This window comes from Oncorhynchus clarkii, chromosome 3, assembly GCF_045791955.1.
Source record: "Oncorhynchus clarkii lewisi isolate Uvic-CL-2024 chromosome 3, UVic_Ocla_1.0, whole genome shotgun sequence".
NCBI lineage: Eukaryota > Metazoa > Chordata > Actinopteri > Salmoniformes > Salmonidae > Oncorhynchus > Oncorhynchus clarkii.
In genome coordinates this window covers 5,920,035-5,935,046 of record NC_092149.1, presented here as the reverse complement: position 1 = coordinate 5,935,046, position 15,012 = coordinate 5,920,035, and the positions used below count along the sequence as shown (strand labels likewise).

Here is a 15,012-nt window from a genome sequence, read left to right as displayed (position 1 = left end):
CACTACTTTTGACCAGGGCCCATAGGGTTCTGGACGAAAGTAGTGCACTTCATAGTTAATAGCAGAGATGCACGATTTATCGGTAAGCATATCGGAATCGGCTGATATTTGCTAAAAATGACAACATCGGTATCGGCCCGATGTCTAGTTTAAAGCCGATGTGCAAAACAGATGTCAAAGCTGACATGCATACCTATATAACGTAGGTAGATGAGGTACATACCTATATAACGTAGGTAGATGAGGTACATACCTATATAACGTAGGTAGATGAGGTACATACCTATATAACGTAGGTAGATGAGGTACATACCTATATAACGTAGGTAGATGAGGTACATACCTATATAACGTAGGTAGATGATGTGCATACCTATATAACGTAGGTAGATGAGGTACATACCTATATAACGTAGGTAGATGAGGTACATACCTATATAACGTAGGTAGATGATGTGCATACCTATATAACGTAGGTAGATGATGTACATACATATATAACGTAGGTAGATGATGTACATACCTATATAACGTAGGTAGATGAGGTACATACCTATATAACGTAGGTAGATGAGGTACATACCTATATAACGTAGGTAGATGACGTAATGACACAACGAAACCTATTTAGCTATTATTTAACTAGGCAAGTCAGTCAAGAACAAATTCTTATTGACAATGAAGGCCGACCCCGACCAAACCCGGACGACGCTGGGCCAAATGTGCGCCGCCCTATTGGGACTCCCAATCACGGCCGGATGTGATGCAGCCTGGAACCAGGGACGGCAGGTATCTCTCTCCTCTCCGCTCGTTAGAAGGTATCTCTCTCCTCTCTTCTCTTTTGAAGGTATCTCTCTCCTCTCCTCTCTTTAGAAGGTATCTCTCTCCTCTCCTCTCTTTAGGTATCTCTCTCCTCTCGTCTTCTCTCTTTAGAAGGTATCTCTCTCCTCTCCTCTCCTCTCCTCTCCTCTCCTTACAAGGTATCTCTCTCCTCTCTTCTCTTTAGAAGGTATCTCTCTCCTCTCCTCTCTTTAGAAGGTATCTCTCCTCTCTTATCTTTAGAAGGTATCTCTCTCCTCTCCTCTCTTTAGAAGGTATCTCTCTCCTCTCCTCTCTTTAGAAGGTATCTCTCTCCTCTCCTCTCCTCTCTCCTCTCCTCTCCTCTCCTCTCCTCTCCTCTCTTTAGAAGGTATCTCTCTCCTCTCTTCTCTTTAGAAGGTATCTCTCTCGTCTCCTCTCTTTAGAAGGTATCTCTCCTCTCTTATCTTTAGAGGGTATCTCTCTCCTCTTCTCTCTTTAGAAGGTATCTCTCTCCTCTCCTCTCTTTACAAGGTATCTCTCTCATCTCCTCTCGTTACAAGGTATCTCTCTCCTCGTTCCTGTCCTCATCTCTCTGCTCCCCTCTCCTTCTCTCCTCTCTCTTGTCCTGATATTACCATCCCCCACTCACAATTCACTCATCTAACAGGCTTTTTAAATGGATGATAATTGGACGTTCATCTCCCATTATGTGAGATGTTACCTCTGTGTTACAGAGATGAACGGGATGTGAAACCACCCACAGTCGTCTATATACTACAGCAGGTAACTGTTTTATAACCAATCCCTGACATCATGAAAATGGTGGTAGGCAGAGGTAGTGGTGTCTGTTATCTTTTATACATTTCCTTTGTCTGTTTTCCAAATGGCACCCTATTCCCTATAGTGAATTCTTTTTGATTAGCTCTGCCATTTGGGACTAAGCCGCTGTCTCATTAAGATGAGAAGGCAGGCGCGTTGTCAAAGCTGCTTCTGTAGATGAGAGGAATGAAGGATGAAACAAGAACCAACCCACTAGCTGCTCTCTCTGCATCCCAAACGGCACCCTATATAACATAGCCCACTATGGGTCCCTGGTCAAAAGTAGTGCATTACATAGGGAATATGATGCCCCATTTGGGACACAAACAGGCTTTAGGGATTCTTATTAAGAATTCTTCCAGAGGATGTGGATGATTATCAGGGTTTGTTCGGTCAGTTAGTTTTCAGGGGACATTTAAGACACTTTCCAGGACGCAGACTAATAAAAGGCCATTTCTGCACTAGAAAGCACACTCAATGGGAACATCTCCACAGAACTAAATTTTTTTAGTCAGGAACTAGGCTTAGTCGGAGTCCAGGAAACCGACCCTTCAAGTCTGAATACAATGTAACGGGGTGGATATAGAGGTTGAGCTGCCTCTTCCTAAAGCCATGTCAGCCTTAAACAAAACCCATGGCAGTTCATTACCAGCTGTGAATGGATAATGAATGAATGGTTGCATCCCAAATGGCATTCTATTCCCTATAGTGCACTACAGTATGCATAGGCCCTGGTCAAAAGTAGTGCACTACATAGGGAATAGGTGTGCCATTTCTGACACACATACTCTTTGTTTTATTTGAAGAAGCTTCCAGCAACAATCTGTTGTAATGCATAAACCAATGTTGTAGTCATCTCACAATCAGAACAAAAAGGATTTGTCAGCGAATGTTTTTAACAAACCTCAAACAACAAATCAAACCGTCCTGTCCGTTCCCCTGCAGTAAACGTGTCTCCACCCACACTGATTTACTATTGGCACTGGTCCTGATATTCCATTGCTTTCGGCCATGTAGCTGATCAACGGTTGACAGGATAAACACACGGCTGTTTGTTTAGTTTGGAGTTTTCAAACCGCTTTAGAACAGTGATGAAACGGTGCAACAATAAGGCTCTAGAATCTCTCTCCGTCTTGATTGCAGTTCAGCAGCTGCCTGATTTCTGGAGCGACTACAGAGGAGAGAGAAGAGGGCCTTCAGACAGTGCAATTATGGTTTCATTTATCAAGCCCGTTTCTGCCACACACACGTGTGTGTGTGTGTGTGTGTGGCAGAAATGGGCGTGATAAATAAAACCATAATTACACTGTCTGAAGGCCCTTTTCTCACACACACACACACACACTTCTGCCCCCTAGCTTTACCTCTGACGACTTTATAATCGTTAATCAGATTAGTTTAAGGGTGATGGGATGCAGGTGTAAGTCTCTGTTACATTTCCACTGAGGCCTGACGTTGTGAAACAGGTACAGTATATGAATGTAATTACAAACGGTGTGTTGAGTTAAAGACAGTTGTAACCAGTATATTACAACACTAATGTGTCTGAGGAATATGACAGGTAGAAAGAAACAGAAGAGTTGGGCCTTTTTAAACTAAACAACATGTACTGCACTACTTCTGATCAGACCCCCATAGGCTCTGGTAGTGCACTACGTAGGGAATAGGGTACGATTTGGGACGCATCCCCCAGATGAACCTTTGAAGTGGAGTTGAAGCATGTTGCCCAACGACAAACAAAGAGCTCATTGTCTGAGGCCTGTAGGCTGCAGCTCACATGTAAACCAGCACAGTATTCACAGAATGCAAAACATGCAACATACGGAGAATGGGTAGAAATACCAGTCTGTACATGGAAAAACCATGTTAGAGATATGTGCCCCCAAATGACAGCCTATAGTACAGTATACCCTATTCCCTATAGTGCAGTATACCCTATTCCTTATAGTGCAGTATACCCTATTCCCTATATAGTGCAGTGTACCCTATTCCCTGTATAGTGCAGTATACCCTATTCCCTATAGTGCAGTGTACCCTATTCCCTGTATAGTACAGTATACCCTATTCCCTGTATAGTGCAGTATACCCTATTCCCTGTATAGTACAGTATACCCTATTCCCTGTATAGTACAGTATACCCTATTCCCTGTATATTACAGTATACCCTATTCCCTGTATAGTACAGTATACCCTATTCCCTCTATAGTACAGTATACCCTATACCCTATAGTGCAGTGTACCCTATTCCCTGTATAGTACAGTATACCCTATTCCCTGTAGTGCAGTATACCCTATTCCCTGTATAGTACAGCATACCCTATTCCCTATATAGTACAGTATACCCTATTCCCTGTAGTGCAGTGTACCCTATTCCCTGTAGTGCAGTATACCCTATTCCCTGTAGTGCAGTATACCCTATTTCCTGTAGAGTGCACTATATAGGGAATAGTGTGCCATCAGGAAAGCAGCAGAGATAACAAGGTATCCAGACTGGTCTTTAGGTCATACAGTAAACTACAGCATTGTTATGATCAGTTATCAGTGAGCTGTACAACAGGAAGTTACTGTAACTCAGCATCAGGTGATAATGTTCTGCTGTACCAATCAGAAAGGTTTGTGTTCAAATGATCAGTAGTCGGTTTAATTGAAATTCTCCTTGTTGAATTTCTGCAGAGCTATGGCCCCATATTAAAAAATGTATATAGATGTTAGATATCAGTTACAAACAGAAGGCCATTACAGGGTTGGAGGAGAACTGTTATTCCGCCACCGAGTGGTAGAACAGTGGAACTCCACTGGACATTGGGTTCTACAAGACACATTTTCCCCCTTCACACTTTAAAGGGGAATTTCACCCTGGGGGAATCTGGGCTTGTATTCATCAGGAGGAAGGCAGGTCTGGGCTCATTCAGAAACAGAGGGTTATATTCATTAGTGTACCAAAAAAACCAGTTTTGCAACAGAATCTTTGACATCACATTGTAGATTAGAGCACTTGGGGGATAACGCTTCCGTTGCAAAACGTTTTGCTACAGTGTGCTCTAATGAATACGACCTGTTAGCCAATCATGATGAAATCACATGTCTATCGTGTGGGCAGTGTATTTGACAAACTCAACATGAGTCAAAGGTGTTTTAAAGAGTTGAATAATCCCATGTTTTATATATAAATAAACAAGGTCAGTTATGAACATGTGTATCCTGAGTTTAAATGAAGAGACCATATGATGGCAGCACACAATACATGGAACATTCTTGAGTATAAAAAAAAACCATCCACGGGATTAGAAATTAAATCAGAATTTGTACATTTCCATTGAAGAGCTCCTATTTGGGGCATTTGCATTCATTTACAATAGCAGAAAGGCTGTGTTTCTAATAGCACCTATTGAAACGTATAGGAAACAGCAAGCTCACATAGAAAACCTCAGACAAGCAGACAGAGTAATGAATACATGTGCTGTAAACAACATATCGCACCCTAATTCCCTCATATAGTGCACTACGCTTGACCATAGACCTATGGGTCCCGGCCCAAAGTAGTGCAATGCATAGGGTGCCATTCGGGACACGCCGTCTTGGGTTAGGAAATTAAAGCCGTTATAGTCACACGTATCAAGAGAGGACTGCATCTCAGTCTTAATACGTTAGCTTTTTAAAACGTGCTGAGAACGCACCTAACGTTGATGACGCTCGGCAGTAGCAACACAAGCTTCAGGAAGTCTCCACAGAACATGACCGACTGGTTGACGGCTGCCATCTTTAATATAGTGCTCTAAATGGTAAAACACTGTCTGTGAGAAAACTAAATTGGTCAACGTTGAGTGGTTAGAAAAATATGATTATAAAATGTATATTATTTAACCAGGAAATAAAATGTACATGAAATACCAGAAGAGACCGTTTCCCTCAACCGTTGGGTAAAACAGGTCCAGACTGTCTGAGACAAGTCCCAAATAGCACCCTATTCCATATTTAGCACACTACTTTTGACCAGATCCCTACAGACACTATAAAGGGTATAGGGAGCTATTTGAGACAGTGTCCCTGTAGATCACAGACAGTTGACCAGGTTGTCCCTCTCCTCTATCTGTTTGTCCACTGCCAGGTCCATGGCCTCCAGGAACCTCTCCAGGGCCACTGTCGGGGTCTGGTAAGGAATCATAGGCAAGTCAGATTGCTGTTGCATAGGAACGCAATGAGTAGCACTCTTTCCATATGAAAATACTACAGTTTATTTTAGATACAAATATCTTCCCATTGAATTAATGTTTAAAATGTTTGTTTAAAATAAAACTGTTTGCATTCTGCGTGAAACATTTGAAAACATTTACAAACCTTCACAAAAAGAGCATGGGCCAAAAAGGGTAGTTTCCTCAGCGCTCTGCCACTAAAACCTTTACTCTTTCTGGAACAGTCCACAAGAGAAATAAGCACAAAACATCTTTCAATTCTACTCCGATACAATCCAATCCAACACACACACTTCTCACGGGTAGTATCAATTCTACTCCGATACAATCCAATCCAACACACACACTTCTCAAGGGGAGTATCAATTCTACTCCGATACAATCCAATCCAATCCAATACACACACACTTCTCAAGGGTAGTATCAATTCTACTCCGATCCAATCCACACACACTTCTCAAGGGTAGTAGCTCGGTGGTAGGTCTGAGATATGAACGTCAACGCTACGGAGGGCTGGGACTCACATGGCGATGTCCCTGAGAACCAGGCTGAGCTCCGACACCTTGCTCTCCCTGAAGCCCATGGTCTCCAGCTCAAACATGGTCAGCAGTGGCTGTCTGGGGTACACGATCTGGCACTACACACAACGTAGAAAAAGGAAAAATAACTCACACATGATTTTTTTACCTCTGTTGATGTTTCGGTACAACACCTTGGTGAAGACCTGGTACTGAACACAAACGTGTCAGTGAAAGGACTCCTCAATAACAGAGTAACTGTATCCTACGGTAGAAACTCAAAAGATACGAACCCCAGAGTTACAGACTGACACATTTTAAAGATACGAACCCCAGAGTTACAGACTGACACATTTTAAAGATAGGAACCCCAGAGTTACAGACTGACACATTTTAAAGATACGAACCCCAGAGTTACAGACTGACACATTTTAAAGATACGAACACCAGAGTTACAGACTGACACCTCCCAAAGAGGTCCTACTGTATTCATTAAATACACATGTTGGTGTGTTTTAACTTTCATCAGTTCCTCCAGGAGGACAGAGAGATGTTGGTGTGTTTTAACCTTCATCAGTTCCTCCAGACAGGACAGAGAGATGTTGGTGTGTTTACCTTCATCAGTTCCTCCAGACAGGACAGAGAGATGTTGGTGTGTTTTTACCTTCATCAGTTCCTCCAGACAGGACAGATAGATGTTGGTGTGTTTTTACCTTCATCAGTTCCTCCAGACAGGACAGAGAGATGTTGGTGTGTTTTTACCTGCATCAGTTCCTCCAGGCAGGACAGAGAGATGTTGGTGTGTTTTAACCTTCATCAGTTCCTCCAGGAGGACAGAGAGATGTTGGTGTGTTTTTACCTTCATCAGTTCCTCCAGACAGGACAGATAGATGTTGGTGTGTTTTTACCTTCATCAGTTCCTCCAGACAGGACAGATAGATGTTGGTGTGTTTTTACCTTCATCAGTTCCTCCAGACAGGACAGATAGATGTTGGTGTGTTTTTACCTTCATCAGTTCCTCCAGACAGGACAGAGAGATGTTGGTGTGTTTTTACCTGCATCAGTTCCTCCAGGCAGGACAGAGAGATGTTGGTGTGTTTTAACCTTCATCAGTTCCTCCAGGAGGACAGAGAGATGTTGGTGTGTTTTTACCTTCATCAGTTCCTCCAGACAGGACAGATAGATGTTGGTGTGTTTTTACCTTCATCAGTTCCTCCAGACAGGACAGATAGATGTTGGTGTGTTTTTACCTGCATCAGTTCCTCCAGACAGGACAGATAGATGTTGGTGTGTTTTTACCTTCATCAGTTCCTCCAGACAGGACAGATAGATGTTGGTGTATTTTTACCTGCATCAGTTCCTCCAGACAGGACAGAGAGATGTTGGTGTGTTTTTACCTTCATCAGTTCCTCCAGACAGGACAGAGAGATGTTGGTGTGTTTCTACCTGCATCAGTACCTCCAGACAGGACAGAGAGATGTTGGTGTGTTTTTACCTGCATCAGTTCCTCCAGACAGAGAGATGTTGGTGTGTTTTAACCTTCATCAGTTCCTCCAGGAGGACAGAGAGATGTTGGTGTGTGTTTACCTTCATCAGTTCCTCCAGGAGGACAGAGAGATGTTGGTGTGTTTTTACCTGCATCAGTTCCTCCAGACAGGACAGAGAGATGTTGGTGTGTTTTAACCTTCATCAGTTCCTCCAGGCAGGACAGAGAGATGTTGGTGTGTTTTAACCTTCATCAGTTCCTCCAGACAGGACAGAGAGATGTTGGTGTGTTTTTACCTGCATCAGTTCCTCCAGGAGGACAGAGAGATGTTGGTGTGTTTTAACCTTCATCAGTACCTCCAGGAGGACAGAGAGATGTTGGTGTGTTTCTACCTTCATCAGTTCTTCCAGACAGGACAGATAGATGTTGAAGATGCCCTCTACAGACGGAGGGCCAATGTACTGCTTGATGTCAGCTCTGTCCACAAACGCCAGGTCTATCTTCTCTGTCACGTTGGAGGTGGTCAGGATCACAACATTAGGATGCCTGGGATATACAGGAAGATCAGCTGGGCTAAACTACATACACACCAACACACTGGAGGATGAAGTGGTAGAATCCCACAGCCGCTTGTAGAGAACACGTATGTATCCCAAATGGGCCCCTATTCCCTATATAGTGCACTACTTTTGACCAAGACCTATAAGGCTAATGGCCCCCTATTCCCTATATAGTGCACTACTTTTGACCAAGGCCTATAAGGCTAATGGCCCCCTATTCCCTATATAGTGCACTACTTTTGACCAAGACCCATAGGGCTAATGGCCACCTATTCCCTACATAGTGCATTACTTTTGACCAGTAATAGGAAGTCATGTTAAACAGAGTTTTCATGAGCTGTTGCCTCTGAATCTATGGGGTTTAATGTGTGACCCATCACAGCAGATGAACTGAACATGTCTGACTGACCGCTTGATCTGGTCCAGCTGTGTGAGGACAGAGTTGACCACTCGGATGGCGTCTGAGGGTTCCGTTCCGGCCTGGGAGGCTTTCCGCGCTGCCGTCAGACTCTCCACCTGGTCATCAAACACAGAGTTAACTGGGCCCTGCAGTTCCATGTGTAGGAGTTAACTGGGCCCTGCAGTTACATGTGTAGGCTTTAACTGGGCCCTGCAGTTACATGTGTAGGAGTTAACTGGGCCCTGCAGTTACATGTGGTTAACTGGGCCCTGCAGTTACATGTGTAGGAGTTAACTGGGCCCTGCAGTTACATGTGTAGGAGTGCAGTTACATGTGTAGGCTTTAACTGGGCCCTGCAGTTACATGTGTAGGAGTTAACTGGGCCCTGCAGTTAACTGGGCCCTGCAGTTACATGTGTAGGCTTTAACTGGGCCCTGCAGTTACATGTGTAGGAGTTAACTGGGCCCTGCAGTTACATGTGTAGGAGTTAACTGGGCCCTGCAGTTACATGTGTAGGAGTTAACTGGGCCCTGCAGTTACATGTGTAGGAGTTAACTGGGGCCTGCAGTTACATGTGTAGGAGTTAACTGGGCCCTGCAGTTACATGTGTAGGAGTTAACTGGGCCCTGCAGTTACATGTGTAGGCTTTAACTGGGCCCTGCAGTTACATGTGTAGGAGTTAACTGGGCCCTGCAGTTACATGTGTAGGAGTTAACTGGGCCCTGCAGGGGCCCTGCAGTTACATGTGTAGGAGTTAACTGGGCCCTGCAGTTACATGTGTAGGAGTTAACTGGGGCCTGGAGTTACATGTGTAGGAGTTAACTGGGGCCTGGAGTTACATGTGTAGGAGTTAACTAGGCCCTGCAGTTACATGTGTAGGAGTTAACTGGGGCCTGGAGTTACATGTGTAGGAGTTAACTGGGGCCTGGAGTTACATGTGTAGGAGTTAACTAGGCCCTGCAGTTACATGTGTAGGAGTTAACTGGGGCCTGGAGTTACATGTGTAGGAGTTAACTGGGCCCTGCAGTTACATGTGTAGGAGTTAACTGGGGCCTGGAGTTACATGTGTAGGAGTTAACTGGGCCCTGCAGTTACATGTGTAGGAGTTAACTGGGCCCTGCAGTTACATGTGTAGGAGTTAACTGGGGCCTGCAGTTACATGTGTAGGAGTTAACTGGGCCCTGCAGTTACATGTGTAGGAGTTTAACTGGGCCCTGCAGGGGCCCTGCAGTTACATGTGTAGGAGTTAACTGGGCCCTGCAGTTACATGTGTAGGAGTTAACTGGGCCCTGCAGTTACATGTGTAGGCTTTAACTGGGCCCTGAAGTTACATGTGTAGGCTTTAACTAGACCCTGAAGTTACATGTGTAGGCTTTAACTGGGCCCTGCAGTTACATGTGTAGGAGTTAACTGGGCCCTGCAGTTACATGTGTAGGCTTTAACTAGACCCTGAAGTTACATGTGTAGGCTTTAAATAGACCCTGAAGTTACATGTGTAGGCTTTAACTAGACCCTGAAGTTACATGTGTAGGAGTTAACTGGGGCCTGGAGTTACATGTGTAGGAGTTAACTGGGCCCTGCAGTTACATGTGTAGGAGTTAACTGGGGCCTGGAGTTACATGTGTAGGAGTTAACTGGGCCCTGCAGTTACATGTGTAGGAGTTAACTGGGCCCTGCAGTTACATGTGTAGGAGTTAACTGGGCCCTGCAGTTACATGTGTAGGAGTTTAACTGGGCCCTGCAGGGGCCCTGCAGTTACATGTGTAGGAGTTAACTGGGCCCTGCAGTTACATGTGTAGGAGTTAACTGGGCCCTGCAGTTACATGTGTAGGCTTTAACTGGGCCCTGAAGTTACATGTGTAGGCTTTAACTAGACCCTGAAGTTACATGTGTAGGCTTTAACTGGGCCCTGCAGTTACATGTGTAGGAGTTAACTGGGCCCTGCAGTTACATGTGTAGGCTTTAACTAGACCCTGAAGTTACATATGTAGGAGTTAACTGGGGCCTGGAGTTGTTCCTGACCAGGAAAAGCTCTGGACCACTGTTGTAGGCTATTCATACTTTACCTCATCAATGAGAACAAACACCAGAGCCTGCTTTACCTCATCAATGAGAACAAACACCAGAGCCTGTTTTACCTCATCAATGAGAACAAACACCAGAGCCTGTTTTACCTCATCAATGAGAACAAACACCAGAGCCTGCTTTACCTCATCAATGAGAACACCAGAGCCTACTTTACCTCATCAATGAGAACAAACACCAGAGCCTGTTTTACCTCATCAATTAGAACAAACACCAGAGCCTGTTTTACCTCATCAATTAGAACAAACACCAGAGCCTACTTTACCTCATCAATGAGAACACCAGAGCCTACTTTACCTCATCAATGAGAACAAACACCAGAGCCTGTTTTACCTCATCAATTAGAACAAACACCAGAGCCTGTTTTACCTCATCAATGAGAACACCAGAGCCTACTTTACCTCATCAATGAGAACAAACACCAGAGCCTGTTTTACCTCATCAATTAGAACAAACACCAGAGCCTGCTTTACCTCATCAATGAGAACACCAGAGCCTACTTTACCTCATCAATGAGAACAAACACCAGAGCCTGTTTTACCTCATCAATGAGAACAAACACCAGAGCCTGCTTTACCTCATCAATGAGAACACCAGAGCCTGCTTTACCTCATCAATGAGAACAAACACCAGAGCCTGTTTTACCTCATCAATGAGAACAAACACCAGAGCCTGTTTTACCTCATCAATGAGAACAAACACCAGAGCCTGTTTTACCTCATCAATTAGAACACCAGAGCCTGTTTTACCTCATCAATGAGAACAAACACCAGAGCCTGCTTGTCATCTATCAGCTGTTGGATCTTCTGGAACATCTTAGTGACCAGTTTCCCACTCTGGAAGACAGACACATTACCTGTTTTCAGTCAAACAATACCAATAATCATTTATACATGTTGATGCTGTGGACAAATCCAATTTCCCCTTGTGGGATAAAATAACGTTTATTCCAGTAAATTCAATGAGACATGTAACGAGAAGCAGGAAGAGCCAACTGTACCTCAGAGAACCACTTGGAGAACAAACTGTGGCTGTTGATCTCAACAAACTGCCCGTAAGAGTACCTGCAGGAAGAACAGGACAGGAAGTTCAAGTTTATAGGACCCATATGGACGTCATAAGACACTGAATTACATGGATTTTGCATTGATTAATAGAGAATAAAATATTGAAGTTCAAATACAAGGTAAAACCAGGACAATATGTACATTTACGTTTGGGAATACAGTACGTGGTAGAATGGCTAGAGGTGGTGAAAAACATTCTCCAACAAGATTCTGCCAAAGCCCTTTCCTCAGAGTGAGATCTCTCTCTTACCGGTTCGATAGTCGGATTGACAGCTTCTGGGCAAGAGCTTTACACAAAGACGTCTTCCCTGTGCCCGGGGGTCCTAACATGGACACAAATATAGACACACAATCTAAATCATATCGCTTTTATACATTAATATCAAAGTCATTTATATTATCATATTATATCATAATATCATATTTATTATTATATTCATGTCTCAAGTTATCAAGGTCCTGCTTCTGTTACCATGAAGCAGAACAACTCGGTTCCATGAGATCAGGTTGCTGTCCACGTTTTTGTCAGAGAAGTAAATTGTGGTTGAGACGTAATCCAAGAGCTAGAGGGGAAAAGAGAAAGACAACAGGATGGAGGTCAAATAATTACATCCATGTAGTACCACTGACATCTCTCTATAACACTCCGATAATAACACAAGGTTATTAAGGTTGATTCCCAAATGAAGCCGTATGCCCTATGTAGTGGACTACCTTTGACCAGAGCCCTATGGGGCCCGTAGAGTACCATTTGGAACGTATCCTAAATGTTTCTTACTTGTGTTTTGACCCCGCTCTCATAGACCAGACTCTCCCAGATGCCATGGAACTCAGCTGAAAAACACACACATGGGAGTAAGAAAACATCAACCCTGGCAAACATAGAACTACATATAGAAAAGTAAATTAGTAGAATCTCTGTTAACATGGGCCCGCCCACCGGTTGGTAAGAGCCAGTGATTGGCTGCAGAGAGCTCCTCCTCCTCCTCTAGGTTCAGAGTGCTGGGCCCGTCATCATTCAGGGTGAAGATGTGGATGGACAGACTGCAGCTCTTCAGATCTATGGGCTGCATGAGGAAAACAACCCAAACATCAGACATGTGTCTTATAGTACACTACTGCTTTTTTTTTATACCAGGGGTCAGGTCTAAAGTAGTGCACTGGATAAGGAATAGGGTGACATTTGGGACTCATCCGGGTGGGTATAGTTTGTGGGATGTTCCAACAGAAATCTGTTCCAAAAACGTTGTAAGTACAAGGTTGCCAACAAACAACGTATACAAAGTAACATGATCAAGTCACCGAGCTAACTAGCTGACGAATAGGCATCAACTCACCACATAGCTTATTCTTAATGTTTGTCCATAGGCTACCAGAGTGAGGACAGACATTTTTTGGGAATAAACGTGGTGATTGAAAAACTTAATGAAATAGCCCACTCCCTACCGGTATCTTATTCTGCCTGTATACAACTTTGTATGTGTTGTTTGTTGGCAACCAGTTCCACAAATTATACCCCCCCCCGACTTATCCCATGATGCATCAACATACAGCTGAAAATGTTTTATTAATGAGCCACTAAGACTGTCTGTGCTAATGAGTTCCTACGGGACATTATTTATCTCAAGCAGCTAGAGAGAGAGAGAGAGACAGAGAGACAGAGAGAGAGAGAGAGAGAGACAGAGAGAGAGAGAGAGAGAGACAGAGAGAGAGAGAGAGAGAGACAGAGAGAGAGAGAGAAAAAAAAAGAGTGAGAACAGTAAATGCCGTCAGGCTGTCATATAGTACTTTACTTTTCTCTCAGCGTCCACTATGGCCACTGATTGGACGTGTTTGATAAGGAAGTCTTCGTCAAACTCTGTCCACCTGAAGGCCCCGAACACCATGCGATGACGGTTCAGCAGGGTCAAGACGTGCATCTTCACGTCAGACCTCTTGGCAGTGCTGTAGTCAGTGTAATATGCAGAGAGAGAGAGAGACAGAGGAGAGAGACAGAGGAGAGAGACAGAGGAGAGAGACAGAGGAGAGAGACAGAGGAGAGAGACAGAGGAGAGAGAGAGGGCGACAGCGACACCGAGGCAGAGAGCGACACAGAGGCAGAGAGCGACACAGAGGCAGAGAGCGACACAGAGGCAGAGAGCGACACAGAGGCAGAGAGCGACACAGAGGCAGAGAGCGACAGAGAGCAGTGTTGTTAGGGACAAGGAGAAAGGAATGGAAGCATGTCATGAATACAACTTTGAAAAGACTAACATGCTGGGATAAATCATTACATAATGGCCAGTGTCCCAAATGGCAACCTTATTCCCTATATAGTGCACTACTCTTGACAAGGGCTGATAGGGCCCACTATTTAAGGGGGGCCCTTTTCAAAAGTAGTGCACTATATAGGGAACAGGGTGCCATTTGGGACACTTTCATTCCCTAGTACTGTAATACTAGTTCAGTGTGAATAGAGCTTCTGAAGATACACTAGCTAGTTAGAACCTGGTAGATTTGACGTGAACCTCCACATGGATGTTGTTCGTGTCGTTGGGGTTCTGCTTCAGATCCCCTACCTCCATTCTGTCGCCCTCCATACCTTCAGAGATTAAAATGTATGTCAAAATTAAATCATTTTCGGGTGGAAATACAAAAACTCATTGCTCAGTCTAATGTAATGTCTCGGCAGCAGTACACATGACATGTTGACATCACCAACATGCATAAGAAGTACTTATCTACTATCTGCCTTTACAACTAACAACAAAATAAGTATAATTAGCTAGCTAGTATGACAAGAACACATTCAATGCAAAGCATCAAGCTCACAGCATTTAGCTACCTAGCTAATGCTCGCTAGCTACACCAACGTTACTAGTTAAAGTCGCAGAGTGACACGCATTATTCTGTTGCTAGATCTCACTAGCAAGGGATGTTACTAGTGTTACGTGTGTAATACAGCTATTACGAAGCGTCATTTATTTTTGTTAAGCTTTCATCAAAGAAGTTTACACAAAAATTGCTTACCTTCGTTTTGGTACGGAATCGACTGAACGTCACTCGAATTTAGCGCGCAGTTTTGTTGAACCTGAAGTAGATGC

General features: G+C 43.9%; 1 protein-coding gene across 1 annotated transcript; it reads right to left on the bottom strand.

Moving 5' to 3' along the window:
• Window positions 1-4,753: 4,753 nt before the first annotated feature.
• Window positions 4,754-15,002, bottom strand: LOC139387009 (pachytene checkpoint protein 2 homolog). The gene is made up of 14 exons (XM_071132959.1): window positions 14,939-15,002; window positions 14,417-14,510; window positions 13,723-13,873; window positions 12,870-12,996; window positions 12,708-12,763; window positions 12,402-12,492; window positions 12,180-12,252; window positions 11,863-11,926; window positions 11,612-11,698; window positions 8,787-8,893; window positions 8,210-8,363; window positions 6,338-6,450; window positions 5,959-6,028; window positions 4,754-5,770 (listed from the first exon to the last, which is right to left on the bottom strand). The coding sequence occupies exons 2-14, from the start codon at window positions 14,506-14,508 to the stop codon at window positions 5,675-5,677; spliced, it is 1,281 nt and encodes a 426-aa protein (XP_070989060.1). The 5' UTR covers window positions 14,509-14,510; window positions 14,939-15,002; the 3' UTR covers window positions 4,754-5,674.
• Between the last annotated feature and the right edge of the window lie 10 nt (window positions 15,003-15,012).

Excerpts from the sequence above, each read along its gene's own strand:
- LOC139387009 (XM_071132959.1), bottom strand. The coding sequence starts at position 14,508 with ATGGAGGGCGACAGAATGGAGGTAGGGGATCTGAAGCAGAACCCCAAC. Across the intron at positions 8,364-8,786 it reads CAGCTGGACCAGATCAAGCG|GCATCCTAATGTTGTGATCC; the intron begins GTCAGTCAGACA and ends TGTATATCCCAG. Across the intron at positions 6,451-8,209 it reads GTCTGGAAGAACTGATGAAG|TGCCAGATCGTGTACCCCAG; the intron begins GTAGAAACACAC and ends CGTTGTGTGTAG.